The sequence below is a fragment of the Pistacia vera genome, unplaced genomic scaffold, assembly GCF_008641045.1.
Source record: "Pistacia vera cultivar Batoury unplaced genomic scaffold, PisVer_v2 Contig567, whole genome shotgun sequence".
In the NCBI taxonomy this organism is placed as follows: Eukaryota; Viridiplantae; Streptophyta; class Magnoliopsida; order Sapindales; family Anacardiaceae; genus Pistacia; species Pistacia vera.
The window spans coordinates 672,420-689,685 of record NW_022196409.1 but is presented as its reverse complement, the minus strand read 5'-3'; the positions used below and the strand labels follow the sequence as shown (position 1 = coordinate 689,685).

The 17,266-nt window shown below is 36.0% G+C and overlaps 2 protein-coding genes across 5 annotated transcripts; one reads left to right on the top strand and one right to left on the bottom strand.

Annotated features, from left to right (window-relative positions):
* Positions 1-4,208: 4,208 nt before the first annotated feature.
* On the top strand, positions 4,209-10,776 carry LOC116108612 (coatomer subunit gamma). Its single transcript, XM_031394854.1, is given in 18 exon segments — positions 4,209-4,287; positions 4,685-4,782; positions 4,887-4,937; positions 5,155-5,268; positions 5,381-5,581; positions 5,682-5,783; positions 6,417-6,524; positions 6,636-6,869; positions 7,189-7,443; positions 7,590-7,760; positions 7,846-8,001; positions 8,091-8,141; positions 8,373-8,513; positions 8,592-8,789; positions 8,899-9,030; positions 9,111-9,284; positions 9,688-9,927; positions 10,226-10,776. Coding segments are annotated over 18 exon segments (2,667 nt in total). The 5' UTR covers positions 4,209-4,241; the 3' UTR covers positions 10,421-10,776.
* A 1,330-nt stretch (positions 10,777-12,106) lies between these two features.
* LOC116108621 (guanine nucleotide-binding protein subunit beta) lies at positions 12,107-17,180 on the bottom strand. 4 transcript variants are annotated; one of them, XM_031394865.1, is made up of 7 exons: positions 16,963-17,180; positions 16,030-16,219; positions 15,852-15,946; positions 14,820-15,244; positions 13,849-14,206; positions 13,223-13,336; positions 12,107-12,378 (listed from the first exon to the last, which is right to left on the bottom strand). In XM_031394865.1, exons 2-7 carry the CDS (start codon positions 16,133-16,135, stop codon positions 12,340-12,342), a joined length of 1,137 nt encoding a protein of 378 aa, XP_031250725.1. In that variant the 5' UTR covers positions 16,136-16,219; positions 16,963-17,180; the 3' UTR covers positions 12,107-12,339. The 4 variants fall into 4 exon arrangements, with proteins under 4 accessions (XP_031250725.1, XP_031250728.1, XP_031250726.1 ...); XM_031394868.1 differs by having other exon boundaries at positions 16,030-16,192; XM_031394866.1 differs by lacking the exon at positions 16,963-17,180 and adding an exon at positions 16,565-16,910.
* Between the last annotated feature and the right edge of the window lie 86 nt (positions 17,181-17,266).

The following is a 17,266-nucleotide window of genomic DNA, read 5'->3' as shown; positions in this document are numbered from 1 at the left end:
CCATTTATAATTTTAATAAACATGATGAAATTAATATTAATCCAATTCTAAAAGAAAAACTTATAAAGATTCCCCTGATATTAATTCAGGAAAAATACCATGATATTTCCTCGTTGAGCTCGAATTCTTGTAGATCCTAATTCCAGCGTCTCTTTTTGTTCTTTTAAATTGTTAGATAAAATTTTACGAAACAATAGAAAAAAGAAAATCATATCAATAAAACAAAAGGGCAGTTAAGTAATTCACTCTCCTTTATAGGCACTTCATTAATGACGTGGCGCTTTCCCATTAGTCAGATCCTCTCAACAGCAAATACCTACACACTCTTCAAACACACTCTATTCTCACCCCATCGTCTTTCTAAATCCCCTTTAAACTTCCTGGCTTAAAGGCACTTGCCTAACACAAACAGACTACACCGAGCCTGAGCGAGCCTCGTCTTCCTTAAAATTTCACTGCTACGTTGCCCAACTCAAACAGAGAGACAGAGGTTCTAGATTTATATACGGATCTCAAGAGGATTTAATCACTCGATTCAGCCATGGCTCAGCCTCTCGTGAAGAAAGATGACGATCGTGACGACGAAGGTACCTGACGCCTTTTCAATTTTGTTTCGTTTCGTTTCTTCAATTCAATTTTGTTTGATTTACAAATCTCAGGCTATTAGTGCTAGATCAGCTGTAGGTTTTAGATCTGTGTAGATTCGCTCGTTTTAGGTGTATTTGTGGATCCAGTATTGAGATTGTACAGTGTCACTTCAATTGATTTGGATTTTTTTAAATTGATCTGATTAGGTAACGGTTTTGTAGTTGTAAATTGCAATGTGGATTGTTAATTAATTGTAATTATGGTTAATTTTACCTGATCTGAAGGAAAATGTCTGGTGATTTGGATCTGGTGGCTGTATAACTATTATTATTGTTTAACTTATTGTTGTCAAGAAATTGAATCGTGCTTATATGTGTAATTGCTGTTATTAACCAGCGGAGTACTCTCCATTTTTGGGAATTGAGAAGGGTGCGGTTCTGCAAGAAGCTAGAGTTTTCAATGACCCTCAGCTTGATCCTAGAAGATGCTCTCAGGTTTTGTAGTCACTCAAATCTTATTTTTGTATTTGCATTTGCATTTGCGTGCATTCGTTTAATAGCCATATTTTGTGTTGACGCATTTATATTTTTCAGGTCATCACAAAGCTTCTCTATTTACTGAACCAAGGAGAAACATTCAATAAGGTAACTTCAAGTCTATGGTTATATTATTTGAATTATTGGTTACAACAAGAATGACTCGATCTATGGCTATTTAGTACTTTATGATATGATATGATGAATCCTTCTTGGATGGTTTGATTTTGCATTAGATGAGTAGTGAAACTGTTGTTTTATACTACAATGATCCACTTCTGAATGATGTCTGCTTGCTCTAAATTTGTAGATCGAAGCCACAGAAGTTTTCTTTTCTGTGACAAAGCTTTTCCAATCCAGAGATATAGGCCTAAGGAGAATGGTCTATTTGATGATAAAGGAGCTATCTCCGTCCGCTGATGAGGTTATATGCCCTTGTTGAATTTTCTTTTTCATTTGTTATATCTCCGTCCGCTGATGAGGTTATATGCCCTTGTTGAATTTTCTTTTTCATTTGTTATAATCTTGTTCTTTTCACTTGTGCAAATATGGATACTGATGATCAATTTATTTATTTATTTATTTATTTTAAAGGTTATTATTGTGACTAGCTCCCTTATGAAGGACATGAATAGCAAGACGGATATGTATCGGGCAAATGCTATACGTGTGCTTTGCCGCATAACAGATGGAACCCTTCTAACCCAGATTGAACGGTATTTGAAACAAGCAATTGTTGACAAGAACCCAGTAGTTGCTAGTGCAGCCTTAGTCAGTGGAATCCACTTACTCCAGGTACTGTCAAATTATTTGTAGTAGATGAAGATCGCGTTTGGATATTCTAGTTGAAAATCATGCTAATTTGCATGATAATCCAACTGTTGATATTTTACAGACAAATCCAGAGATTGTGAAAAGATGGAGTAATGAGGTTCAGGAAGCTGTGCAATCAAGGGCAGCCCTTGTACAGTTTCATGCTTTGGCTTTGCTGCATCAGGTATGCTGGATTCCTAGTTTCATTAGTGTCCTTCACTCACCACCTCCCTTTAGGATTTGAAATTTATTGTTAGATTAAACCCAATCTATCATTTCATCGGATAGGGTATTTGTAGAATAAAATTTTAAAACTAACTAAAACACCCCGATTTGGGGTGTTTTCTAAACCCCTCAAAAATACACTACACTGGTTCTTGAGGGTTTTTGAGCCAGTCAAAACCAGTGCATAAAAAATCTGGCAAGTAATGGTTTTAGAACACCTCAAAACCAGTCTAATTAAAAGCTTCTCAAAACCAATAAAAAAAAAAAAAAAACTCCAAAGCAGAAGGGTTTTGAATGCACGAACAAGAACACATCTCAATTCAAATGTGTCCCTCAATGGTGACAGATTTATTGAGTGGATTTAGCGTGTAAGTAGTAGTTGTGTTGATCACCATAATGATATTTAACAAAGGATTCCAAGAATCCATATTAATTCTATTTGTTGGTATGAGTCCTGCCAATTTATATATCAGAAATCTTTTGTAGAAACACAATAACCAAAGACTGATCTTCTCTTGATCCAATATAAAAATTATATGGTGCATAATTTGAAACAAATTTTATGTTCCGTTAATAAAAAAGAAATAGTCTAGAATATCATAGTGCTACTAGGCTTGCAAACGAGCTATAGCTTGACTCGAGTGGAGCCGAGTTCAAGCCTAATAATACTTGATTCGAGTAACTTGTAAGCTTACTCGAACTGGACATATTATATAATATTTTAATTTTATATTAATATTACATATATAAATGAAAATAACTAATAATTGAGTTAGGTGATTCAAGTTCAAACTCGATTTTGACTTGGTTGTAATCGAATCAAGCTCAAGTAGAGCTCGAGCCGATCATATATCTATTGAGCTTGACCAACTTCGACTATTCCAGCCGAGCCGAGCTCGAGCTTATCAATACTTGGTTTGGCTCGGCTCAATTGCAACCCTAAATGCCAGTGATTAGGAAACTGGCCTAACTCGACCGATTGAATCGGGACCCAAGGCCTTCATCGGGTCGAGTTACAGATTTTTCTATTCATTCAAAACCCTAAAAATTAGGATATCAATCCATGAACAATTGAATGTTGAAATATTAGGGCTTTTGAAGAAGAATGACCAGTGAGTGGAATGGTGGCGACAGAGATGATTTTTGATGAGTGAATCAACCGGAAACCGCAAAAATAAGTCGCCGGAAAAGCCCAATGTTGCCGGCGATTTGGGAGGCTAATAAGGGAGGGGTAATTTAGGTTTTGGTTAGGAGGCTGAGGGAAGTGTTTTCCTGGTGATGGGGAGTGTTGTTGTTACGGGAAACATACCCTATTTGCCGATGTCAATAGTGGTGTTTGTGTAAGATTTCAAACCTATAAAGACTTATATGAATATATAAGGGTATTTTTGTTGGATTTCAAATCATTAAACACTAGTTTGACTCACCGATCAAACTGGTTAAACCGCTCGACCTAGGATCGGTAGCCTAGGCAGGTCACTGCACGGGTCGGGTTTTAAAAATTGCTAAATGCTACTACATTGATTATTCAAAATGAACTATTTATAATTTTAATAAACATGATGAAATTAATATTAATCCAATTCTAAAAGAAAAACTTATAAAGATTCAGCTGATATTAATTCAGGAAAAATACCATGATATTTCCTCGTTGAGCTCGAATTCTTGTAGATCCTAATTCCAACGTCTCTTTTTGTTCTTTTAAATTGTTAGATAAAATTTTACGAAACAATAGAAAAAAGAAAATTATATTAATAAAACAAAAGGGCAGTTAAGTAATTCACTCTCCTTCATAAGTACTTCATGAATGACGTGGCGCTTTCCCATTAGTCAGATCCTCTCAACAGCAAATACCTACACACTCTTCAAACACACTCTATTCTCACCCCATCGTCTTTCTAAATCCCTTTTAAACTTCCTGGCTTAAAGGCACTTGCCTAACGCAAACAGACTACACCGAGCCTGAGCGAGCCTCGTCTTCCTTAAAATTTCACTGCTACGTTGCCCAACTCAAACAGAGAGACAGAGCTTCTAGATTTATATACAGATCTCAAGAGGATTTAATCACTCGATTCAGCCATGGCTCAGCCTCTCGTGAAGAAAGATGACGATCGTGACGACGAAGGTACCTGAAGCCTTTTCAATTTCGTTTCGTTTCATTTCTTCAATTCAATTTTGTTTGATTTACAAATCTCTGGCTATTAGTGCTAGATCAGCTGTAGGTTTTAGATCTGTGTAGATTCGCTCGTTTTAGGCGTATTTGTGGATCCAGTATTGAGATTGTACAGTGTCACTTCAATTGATTTGGATTTTTTTAAATTGATCTGATTAGGTAACGGTTTTGCAGTTGTAAATTGCAATGTGGATTGTTAATTAATTGTAATTACGGTTAATTTTACCTGATCTGAAGGAAAATGTCTGGTGATTTGGATCTGGTGGCTGTATAACTATTATTATTGTTTAACTTATTGTTGTCAAGAAATTGAATTGTGCTTATATGTGTAATTGCTGTTATTAACCAGCGGAGTACTCTCCATTTTTGGGAATTGAGAAGGGTGCGGTTCTGCAAGAAGCTAGAGTTTTCAATGACCCTCAGCTTGATCCTAGAAGATGCTCTCAGGTTTTGTAGTCACTCAATCTTATTTTTGTATTTGTATTTGCATGTGCATTTGCGTGCATTTGTTTAATAGCCATATTTTGTGTTGACACATTTATATTTTTCAGGTCATCACAAAGCTTCTCTATTTACTGAACCAAGGAGAAACATTCAATAAGGTAACTTCAATTCTATGGTTATATTATTCGAATTATTGGTTACAACAAGAATGATTCCATCCATGGCTATTTAGTACGTTATGATATGATATGATATGATATGATATGATGAATCCTTCTTGGATGGTTTGATTTTGCATTAGATGAGTAGTGAAACTGTTGTTTTATACTACAATGATCCACTTCTGAATGATGTCTGCTTGCTCTAAATTTGTAGATCGAAGCCACAGAAGTTTTCTTTTCTGTGACAAAGCTTTTTCAATCAAGAGATATAGGCTTGAGGAGAATGGTGTTTTTGATTATAAAGGAGCTATCTCCGTCCGCTGATGAGGTTATATGCCCTTGTTGAATTTTCTTTTTCATTTGTTATAATCTTGTTCTTGTCACTTGTGCAAATATGGATACTGATGATCAATTTATTTATTTATTTATTTATTTTAAAGGTTATTATTGTGACTAGCTCCCTTATGAAGGACATGAATAGCAAGACGGATATGTATCGGGCAAATGCTATACGTGTGCTTTGCCGCATAACAGATGGAACCCTTCTAACCCAGATTGAACGGTATTTGAAACAAGCAATTGTTGACAAGAACCCAGTAGTTGCTAGTGCAGCCTTAGTCAGTGGAATCCACTTACTCCAGGTACTGTCAAATTATTTGTAGTAGATGAAGATCGCGTTTGGATATTCTAGTTGAAAATCATGCTAATTTGCATGATAATCCAACTGTTGATATTTTACAGACAAATCCAGAGATTGTGAAAAGATGGAGTAATGAGGTTCAGGAAGCTGTGCAATCAAGGGCAGCCCTTGTACAGTTTCATGCTTTGGCTTTGCTGCATCAGGTATGCTGGATTCCTAGTTTCATTAGTGTCCTTCACTCACCACCTCCCTTTAGGATTTGAAATTTATTGTTAGATTAAACCCAATCTATCATTTCATCTTATCTAGTTTCCTTCAATAATTGATGCTTGAATATAATGAATATGTTAAATTGTGATTTTTTTTTTTTTTTTTTGTGCTTGTCCATACTAGACCATGTATTACTATTGGGTTTGGTTGATGATGTAAATATTGGTCTCCAATATCATTGTATATATTTTAACCAATGATTTTTTCCTCCAAACTCATTTTTTACCAGAGATGTTTCTTTTTTCTAATTTTTTTAAATAAGATTTTTGATCCATAATCTTTTCAGTTGCTTCAAATGACTTAATACCTGCTAGTGGTCCATTGAGTATCATTTTATGCAAATTTCAGTTTCTCAGACAATATTCAAGTGGCTAAGATGTTAGGATTATTGTTACTTTTACAATGATTCCATGCATGCCTATGCCATGTTATGTTTTAATCTTTTGAGTATATTTGATTGTTCCCTTTAGGCTTGCATGTAAGCTTTTGTTACTATACTGTTGACATTAAATTTGTGTTGAGATTGTTTGCAGAACTGAATTGGTTAATGAATGTCAAACTTGCAGATAAGACAGAATGATCGACTTGCTGTTAGCAAGTTGGTTACCAGTTTGACTAGGGGAACTGTTCGGTCTCCTCTGGCACAATGTCTCTTGATACGTTACACTACTCAGGTATATTTCTGCTGTTGGATCACATATAATTTGCAGTTGGTACTTATTTTTATTTTACCTATTTAATTTTTTTGCAATCATCATTATGAAGTAATTATTACAACTTTGCAGGTAATTCGTGAGTCTGCGACTAACACTCAAGCAGGAGACCGCCCTTTTTACGATTTTCTTGAGAGTTGTCTGCGCCATAAGGCAGAGATGGTGATTTTTGAGGCTGCCAGAGCAATCACTGAGCTCAATGGTGTGACAAGCCGAGAACTGACTCCAGCAATTACTGTGCTTCAGCTCTTTTTGAGTTCTTCCAAGCCTGTTTAGAGATTTGCTGCTGTTCGCACTTTGAACAAGGTTGACTGATTTCCTTTGTACTATTATAGATTGTATATATCCAACTACTGATAGTTAGAAATTATGGTGATTTAGTTTGTTTTTGATGAAAAGTTAATCTAGGAAAGAAGGTAGGATTGATCCTTTTTTTTCTTTTCTTTTTTTTTTTTCTGAAAAGTTTAGAAATATGGAATTCTTGTAAGTTAAATCATTACATTGACATATATGTGAAAGGAACTTCATTATTTTCTTTTGGATTTTCTCAATTTTGTAGCTCCTATTACCTTTGGTGGGGAAATGGTTTTCATTTTATGCTGACCATGAACTTGAACTTTTGCAGGTGGCAATGACACATCCAATGGCTGTCACTAACTGCAACATTGATATGGAGAGATTAATATCTGACCAGAACAGAAGTATTGCAACACTTGCTATTACCACACTTCTGAAGACTGGAAATGAATCAAGTGTGGACCGATTGATGAAGCAGATAACTAATTTCATGTCTGATATTGCTGATGAGTTTAAGATTGTTGTGGTGGAAGCCATAAGATCATTATGCTTAAAGTTCCCGCTGAAATACAGAGCTCTGTAAGTTAGTTACGTTGTGTTATTTCACAAATATCTAGTTATTGGTATATTCATCTTTCTTTTTGGATATTTTGTTTGTTTTCATAAATGTAATGTATCTATTGACATTCATAGATTGAGCTAAATTCTGTCTGCCATTTGTTATTTTAGGATGAACTTTTGAGCAACATTCTTAGGGAAGAAGGTGGATTTGAGTACAAAAAGGCAATTGTAGATTCAATTGTGATCCTGATCAGAGATATTCCCAAAGCAAAAGAAAGTGGGCTGCTTCACCTTTGCGAGTTCATTGAAGATTGTGAATTTACTTATCTTTCTACACAGGTGGCATTTTCCTCCAATTTTTCTGTATTTTCATTGAGCTATTCTCGATTGTCTTCTAACTGTTATTTCAATCACATTTTGGCAGATACTACATTTTCTAGGAATTGAAGGCCCCAAAACTTCAGATGCCAGCAAATATATTCGATACATTTATAATCGTGTACATCTTGAGAATGCAACTGTTCGTGCTGCTGCTGTTAGCACATTGGCTAAGTTTGGTGCTATGGTTGATTCATTGAAGGTATCTCTCGTTGTCTCTCTCAACTATGAGATCTAGGTGACATTGTTTTTTACTGACTTAAGTTGGAATTCTGTTACACTGTGTTGCAGCCTCGCATTTTTGTTCTGTTGAGACGCTGTCTCTATGACAGTGATGACGAGGTGAGTTTCTGTTTCTTGAATCAAGTTCTTAATTTTCTTGGTCTATCTCTTATGTGTGTATATTACTTTGGCAGGTAATGTTCTATATACTCTGCTAATATGTTTATAAAATTTTTATATAAAAAGAAATGTAATTTTTTTTTTTTTTTTTTTTTAAAACTCTCACAACTTTGCTGTCTTCTAAAAGTGTTTAATTGCTTTAAGAGGCTCTATATTCTGCCATGTTTGCAGGTTCGTGATAGGGCAACACTTTACTTGAATACGCTTGGGGGTGATGGTGCAGTTGTTGAAACTGATAAAGATGTGAAGGAATTCCTTTTTGGGTCATTGGACATCCCTCTTAACAACCTTGAGACAAGTTTGAAAAACTATGTAAGTTTTCTTTAGTTCCTATATGCAATTTGTGCTGTTCATTAATGTCAACATCTCATATGTTTATCATGAATGTAGGAGCCATCGGAAGAACCTTTTGATCTTGATGCTGTGCCCAAGGAAGTTAAGTCACAGCCACTTGCCGAAAAGAAAGCCCCGGGTAAAAAGCCAACTGGTCTTGGTGCTCCTCCAAGTGGCCCTACATCAACTGTTGATGCTTATGAGAAACTGCTTTCTTCAATTCCCGAGTTCTCTGAATTTGGAAAGCTTTTCAAGGTTCTGTGGCCAGATTTTCCTTTTCACTTCATGCATTATCTTACTGTTTATTTTGATATACTTCTATTGGGAAAGTATTAATGTGTTGTTCTTTATATATGTGAACCAGTCCTCAGCCCCTGTTGAGCTAACTGAAGCAGAAACAGAATATGCAGTTAATGTTGTCAAGCACATTTTTGATAGGCATGTTGTGTTTCAGTACAACTGCACTAATACAATTCCAGAACAATTACTGGAAAATGTAAGGACCAATCTTTAGAAAACAGTGGTTTCTTTCTGTCTTGGAATTGTCTTCACAATATAATTCTTTGTCTACTACAGGTCTCTGTAATTGTGGATGCTTCTGAAGCTGAGGAGTTTTCTGAAGTAGCAACAAAACCCTTAAGATCTCTACCTTATGATTCACCTGGACAAACTTTTGTTGCATTTGAGAAGCCAGAGGGAGTCCCAGCAGTTGGAAAATTTTCTAACATGCTTAGATTTATTGTTAAAGAGGTGAAAGTTCTGTCCTTATCACTGAAGATGTGTTGCTTATACTCTCACAGCTTTTTTTTTTTTCATGGAGTAGCTTCTCTAGAGTTAATCAGAACATTGTTATCTACAAGTGTTATCCTTTTCATTTGGGCTCATTGATTGCATGTCAAAAATGAAATTTGGTTCTAGGTATTATACCAATTAGTGACTTTTGCTTTCTTTGAAGAATCTCATATTCAGTCTTGCATGCTAGATTGTACTAGCACCATGAATGTAGTGTTACCATTATGGTCTCCAAGGTAAAATCACGTGCAACTTCAAAACAGTGTTCGAAAAGAGTCATACTACTGCTAGGTATAAACTATCAAGCAAACAAAATATTTTAGAAGCTTTCATTTATTAATTGTTTAGGTGATGTTACCAGGTTGATCCGAGCACTGGTGAGGCATTGGATGATGGTATGGAAGATGATTACCAGTTGGAGGACCTTGAGGTTGTTGCAGCTGATTACATGATGAAAGTGCCCGTCGCCAATTTCAGGAATGCATGGGAAAGCATTGGTCCAGATTTTGAGCGTGTCGATGAATATGGCCTTGGCCCAAGGGAAAGCCTGACTGAAGCTGTTAGTGCTGTCATCAGCCTTCTCGGCATGCAGCCCTGTGAGGTCAGTTTATTCTTACAAATATCTACTTGCCAGGATATTAGCTAAGGAAATCACTTTGAAGCTCATTTTATTAGAGTTCGGCCCAAAAAAAAGTGAAACCTTAGTTTTTTTTTTTTTTTGATAAAAGAGATTGGGGTGATAGATATTTGCTCACTTCTTTATATCGTGTTGCCATCACATAAAATGCAAGAATCCATTTCCATTTAATAATGAATTTTACATATCTATCATCTGTTGCTGTGATTTCCATGAAGCTGATATCATGCTACTTTCCTTTTTCTTTGTCGGTGTTCTCCAGGGCACGGAGGTTGTACCAAACAACTCAAGGTCACACACGTGTCTATTATCCGGTGTTTTCATTGGCAACGTAAAGGTGCTCGTGCGGTTGCAATTTGGAGTTGATGGTCCAAAGGACATTGCAATGAAACTAGCAGTTAGATCCGAGGATGAAAACGTCAGTGATATGATTCACGAGATTGTAGCCAGCGGCTAAAATTGATCTAGTATTTGAGCCCTAAGTTTTTCTTCCTTGGAGATGAAATGAGAGGCAGATGGCTGCAAAAAGACCAAAGCTTGTTTAAGATGAATTGCTCGTCCTGGACTGGGATTTGGTCGTGCTAGAGGGAATATCATTTGCGTCAGTTATCTGTTTACAGGATAATAATATTCTTTGTATCATGAGCCAAATTCATAGGAGTTCTTTTTTTTTTTTTTTGGCCCCTCTTTTTTAGAGCTCTAAAGCGGGATTAAATATAGATGCCATCAAGCCTGCTTCATTTTACTCCTGCTCATATACGCAATATGATTTTTGAGGCCTTGCAGTGTTATTAAGCAGTGTGAATTTTGAAATGCTTTCTGGTTCTGGTATAAAATTTGAACTTACATTTGAACAATTCGACAGTGCAAGTCAGTGATAAATCATTCAACATTGGCATGACTCTCTCATTAATCTACTTAAATTGTGACATGAAGAAGATGAGTAATAGTCATACACTGCACTGTTATTTTTTATTTAGGTATATGAGGCATTCATACCCACATTAGAGTCCGTCTAATTTTCAGGGTTACGGAATATTCTATAAACTCAATAGACTAAGGTGATTGCACAAATATGACAAGTAGTTTTCCACGGAATGCTCTATAAGCTCAATGGGTAAGGTGATTGCACAAATATGACAAGTAGTTCTCCAGTGACACAAATGCAAGACCCTCTTTGTATATAGTTAATCTCAATAGTGTTTTAAAACCTGGCTTGGCTCGGTTGGTTCAACCAGGACTCGGGGCCTTCACCAGGTCGAGTTACAAATTTTCTTATTCATTGAAAACCCTAAAGTTAAGACATCAATCCGTGAACAATTGAAAGTTAGAATGTTAGGGCTTTTGAAGAGAAATAATCGATGAGTGCAATGATGGCGATGATAGTAATTCTCGACAAGTGAATTGATCGAAAATCACAAAACTATGTTGTCAAAAAATGCCCACTGTTATTGACAACTAGGGAGACGAACGAGGAAAATGTGAGATAAGTTTTAGTCAAGAGACTAAGGGAAGTGTTTTCGTGGTGATGAAAAGTGTTGTCGTTGCCAAAAATAATCCCCTATTTGCCCATGCCAACGGTGGTGTTTAAGGTGTTTTTGCAATATTTCAAACCTTTGTACACTAGTTTCATTCGCTGATCAAACCAATTCAACTGGTCAACCCGAGACCCGACCACTTTGCAAGGTTTCACCCCGAGTTGTGTTTTAAAACAATGTCAATGGTTAAAGGGTTCATCATCCGATCACAAGGGGAAAGATCACTACCCCCTTATTTTGTAGTATTATTTGTATTAGATCTATTTTACAAGAAGCTTAAATATGAAAGAAGGAAAATAATACAGCCACCAACGATAGTACACCGAATTTATGCACCAAATGACGTAGCAAAATCCTGACCGTTTATTAATTTTAACTTAATATTAATCAACGATCAGGATTTTGCCACATCATTCAGTGCATAAATTCGGTACACTACTTCAGTGACTGTAGCATTACTCATGAAAGAAAGAAATTGCCAAATAGAACTCTAAAATCGAAAGCAGCCATTAGTAGTAAGCAGTACAACTGAAGAATATTTAACCATGCAGATAAAACCAGGGAATAGTGGCTTCTGCTCATCAAAGTTTTCAAGCAATAATTCCTTCTTTTTCTTTTTCTTTTACTCACCTAATTAAAATGCCAGTTCTTCACAGGAGGATTACAAGAAAGCAAAGGGTACATCTTTGATCATGATAAGCAATAGTGCAGATTACAATTACTCAAACCACATTAACTATCTAAAAGTACAAATGAATCTATCCAGGAAGTAAGATGCAGTAAATTGCACTGAGAACCAGAACCTAAGTCGACAGAAAACTCACAAGCCTTGAACTCCTCAAGGGAGTACTCTCCTATGCCCACCAAAAGCCCAAATCTGAGATAAAAACAAGAAAAATAAGAATCAAATTCAAGATTCAGCAAACACAGTAAACTTCTAACTATCACATACAGGAAATGCACGGCGAAAGTGGGTATATAACCAGAAGTAACAGAAAAATTGAAAACCATAGAGAATATGAGTTGAGTACAGTAGCACACCAAAAGTTGACAGCTATGACATTATGATATAGCACACACTTAATTCAACTTGAATGCTGAACATTAGACGCTCATGAAAGTGAAACCTGTGCCCAGACCAATCCTTTCCACACAAGATTTCATTAACATTTCAATAACAATTACGCTTGCAGGGCCATTTTGCACACCATATGACATAGCATGTTTATGATTGCATAAAAAATTTGGTAACATATGCTCTTGTAACTGATTATCAATACACCATTAAGTTGTATTCTTCTATTGAAAATTTCGTCTTCTTGAATATGAAAATCTATTTTAAATGGAAATGTTCCACCATTTAAGACAAATAGATGTCGAACACACGTAAAATGAATGCTCTTCAATTTGAATAATTCCCATATGCAGACAATGAATGTCGAACCACACGTAGAATGAATGCTCTTCAATTTGTATAATTCCCATATGCAGACAATGAACATCATGGTACAAATAAAATACTATTTTACGGAGGGTCAATTTTATAACTCATCATTATTTCCTTATCTGCAAAAATCTCTATAAATCAGTTCATTTTTCTTTCTTCACTGGCATCAATTTATCTGAAATTAAACCAAAAAAGATTCTGAAAGTGGTACTGCCTCTCATAATCACATGGCATTAAAATGAGACAACAGGGGCAAGTTTAAATGCAGACTGACCTTTAGGTTTGTATCCCAACTTCCTGTACACAAGGCACTTCCATCAGCTGACAAACCCAAACAGCTGATCCTGCCCTCGTGTGAGTTCTGGAGAGTTCCCAAGTTCAAAACAACCTGTCAAGAAACAAGCAAGTCATCAAGGCCAATAAATTCTCTATAACGCCCCACCTAAACTTTTCCAATTCTTATACGCACACATGCTGACACTAACAGGAAAACAGCAGACAGTTATTGAAATTGGGTTCACAAGATCAAGTTAACACTCAAACAAGAACACCTATCCACATATAAAGCATTCACTAAATATATCCCTTTTCCATTGGAAAAAGGCTATATTAGCTGGCTCTAAACCCTAATATAATGCATTTGTGGGTGCAACACAATGGCCTTCACTCAAGGTGGGGGAACTAGCCACCTCTACATAATCTCATTCTCAAAGTACTTTTTAAACATCTACTCTTAAAAAACATGCCATACATCAATGAAAATGTACAGCCAAGCGATTTAGACAGCAGCAACAAATCCAAACCCACAAATAAAGAGAAATGAAACTACAAAGCTTTATTTTAGATATCAACTGATAGCACAAAAGATTCTGAACAAACAGAACAAAATGATTTACATACCTCTGCTAATAAAGTGTCCCATACATAGCAATCACCATTTGAATATCCAGCAAAAAGAAGTCTTCCAGATATAGAGAAAGAAATGGAGATCACATGTGGGACCTCATTATCAGTATGCTGCTGGTGATAGACTTGGAGTTGGTGACCAGTCCTGACATCAAATAACCTGCAAGTTCCATCATCTGAACCAGTTGCAAATCTATGACCATCTGGAAAGAACTTCACAGTGTTAACATCTCCTTCATGCCCATGAAACGTACGCACTGCTCGACTTGCAACTCGGGTATCCCATAATCGGGCAGTAGCATCACAGGAACCAGATACAAACAATCTTGAGTTTGTGCGATTAATTGAAACACTGAAAGAATTGGAGGAAAAGGAAAGGGATAAATGGTAAAGTAGAATTGAAATATAATATCTCTAAACTTATACATCAATTACTGTTCCATCTATATCACACAAATTGCTGTCATAATTGAAATGTCTACAAAAACATAAACAAGAGATTCAAAGCAGTTTAATAAACAATGAAGCAAATTTCCAATACAATTAAAAGGTGCTTAGCCATAGGTTGCCATTGTAAGATTTGAATAAAAAGTATAAAACAATAAAATTCCATATATAGCATAAATGAGCTTAAACTGCTGGGAGCCAGAAGCTCCCTCAACAATTTGATTGTTGCAGTTACATTAGTATAGAAGCATTACTTTAATGAAAAACTGTTGAATTCCTACAGACCCATGAATTATGATATTGAAGTACACAAAATTCCCGTCTATGCTGACCTAACGAAACCCAATATCAAGTGACTCCTAATATCATTCACAAAATCAACAAGATATTCAATTGCTAGATAAGATGTCTTGACTTTGTAGAGCTACTAGACAAAGGAATTAAGGAAAAAATGTTTCCTTCAACAGAGCACATTGTCAACAATATTAAACCTGCTAAATGAGAATCAAATAAAATACCTTAGTACATCAGCAGTGTGTCCAGACTGAAATTCTCCTCCAAAAACAGAAGTTCTTAAGCCTGTAGTAATATCCCACAAAACACATGTTTGATCACCAGAACTAGTAATTAGGTGAGTGTCCTCATCTGGAACATACTGACAGCAAGACACATAACCCCTATGCCCACTAAGGATTCGTGATACTGGCAAATGCCCGTCCTTGTCAGTCGGTGAATTCAGATTGAAAATGGAGCAACTGCTATCAAGACCACCACAGGCAACAGATTGACCAGTTGGAGAGAAGGCACACGTCATTACCCACGCACAAGGGAGTTTTATGGCATGAGTTTTCTGACTAGTAAGAGCATTCCACACTATTAATCGTCCATCTTGAGATGCACTGACAATACGATTCCTATCAGGAGTCCAATCCAGTGAATATACCTGCAAATTCCATAAAGGAAAATTTTATTTGAACTCACCATAAAGTAGGATAAAATAAGTAATTCAAAACTGTCATAGACTTTAGCAACTTTCTTATCCTACAGCCTCAAAGTTTAATTTCTTACATATCATTGCTTTCTTTCTGCACATCAAAAAATTCATGCCATACACTCCGCTGAGATATATAAAATTTTTCCATTTGCTTAACTGTTAGGACTCTTTAACATTCTATTTTAGCCACCAGCCATGAGAAACTAAAGGTAATTTTTTTCCTTTTATATTCAGTCTACACTCAACACTCCATCGTCTATTAGCACTAAGCTACCCATAAATCATAACTTATGGTTCTTCGTAACTAAGCAAAGGTTTCAGCACTAAGCACAACACTCAAAAAACACGATCTAAAACAAAAATCCATTAAAATTCAGCAATCTTTGCTATTCTTAACCCACTTTAAACCATTAAAACATCCTCACTCCATTCCATAATTTCCAAACCAATCAGATAAAAACTCACAAACACAATCTAAATAAAAAACATAAAAAACAAAATTGCATGTATTCTAGTCTAAAAACATGAGTATTTCACTCTCATAAATAAAAATCACCTTTCCAGTGTGACCCTGCAAGGTCCTACAACAAACCAGATCCGTAGGACCAAAGCTGACCGGAGTTTCACCACGCGCCATCGCAAACCCAGCCACTGTAATAAAAATTCAATTCAGATCTAAATACAAGCAAAAACAAAAACAAAACAAAATAAAAACAAAAAAAACAAAATCTTACCGTCTGTATCGAGCAACTGCTGGCGCTTCTGCTTCAACTGTTCTTTGAGATTGTTGGTCAATTCAACGGCCGCAGCATGGCGCTCTTTCAACTCCGAAACCGACATGTCGTCGTTGCCAATCCTTCGATCAAATTGATGAGCTTAACATGTCTGATTTGAGCCCTAGAGTACCATTTCAAGTTCACTATACTGTAAAAATGAAATGTTTAATAAAAAAAATTTCTATATTAAAGTTAATTTATTGAAATCATAGTCAGATTTTTTAAGGATATCTTCAATTAAAGACAGAACAAAGTTAAAGCTAAGTGTTGAGTTGATGTGTTTAAGGTAATGTGAAGTTTAGAATTGATGGATTGGTGTAATAATAAGAAGGAGTGGGAGAGGGAGAGAGAAAGAGAGGTCAAGTTAGAGATGGTTGTTGCAGAGAGAAAGTGAGGTAAGGGTAAAGGTAAGGGTAAGGTAAAGTGGTAAGAGTCTTTAGACTTTATTATTTGGCTGTCGCCGCCGGCCCCATCTTTTTCTTACGTGTCATACCTTGTGGCTGCTGCTCCTCCTCCTCCACAATTTTTATGTTGCTGGGCAGGTATTGTTACCGGTACTCCTCCTTCTCCGTAATTAAATATATTATATATTGAATTAGATCAACGATCAAAGTTCAAACAACTAACCCTACAAAAAAATAAAATAAATAAAAATAAATGGTGGGAAAGTTAGTTCATCATTGAATTTGTGGATTTGTTTATGAATATGGAAAGGGTTGACGTAAAGCCTGTGAGACTGTGGAGATGGGGTTGACATGACAGGGTCAGGGAAGAAGAGAAAGGAAGAACAGGTCAGAGTGGACGGGGTTTGGTATCTGATTTCTACCCTAAAGCATACACAGATTGGATTATAAAATTGAGTATTATAATTGAACGAATTTCAAATCTTACCCACTTCAACTAACCAAAATCTGGAGTTGGAGGTTTGATTGGATGCTGGAAAAATATATTGGGAGTTTGACAAGCATCAAAATGAGCAATAAACTAATGGGGAAAGGAGGTTCAGGGAGTAGGAATACGCCATTGCCGCCAAATGAAATTGTAAACTTTGCAGCAGTGGGTTGAGAATATATGCTTGAAGAACCCCAACCCCGCTGCAAATTATTCAGTGAAAAGGGGAAGACAGCTGTATGATCAGAGATAGAACACAAAATTTAAAAATTATATAAAAATTCTACTTTAGAAAAGACAGTTA

Coding starts and splice junctions, on each gene's coding strand:
- LOC116108621 (XM_031394865.1), bottom strand. CDS start 16,135: ATGTCGGTTTCGGAGTTGAAAGAGCGCCATGCTGCGGCCGTTGAATTG. Junction 14,207..14,819: donor CACACTGCTGATGTACTAAG/GTATTTTATTTG, acceptor CAATTCTTTCAG/TGTTTCAATTAATCGCACAA. Junction 12,379..13,222: donor GTTGGGATACAAACCTAAAG/GTCAGTCTGCAT, acceptor TTTTTATCTCAG/ATTTGGGCTTTTGGTGGGCA.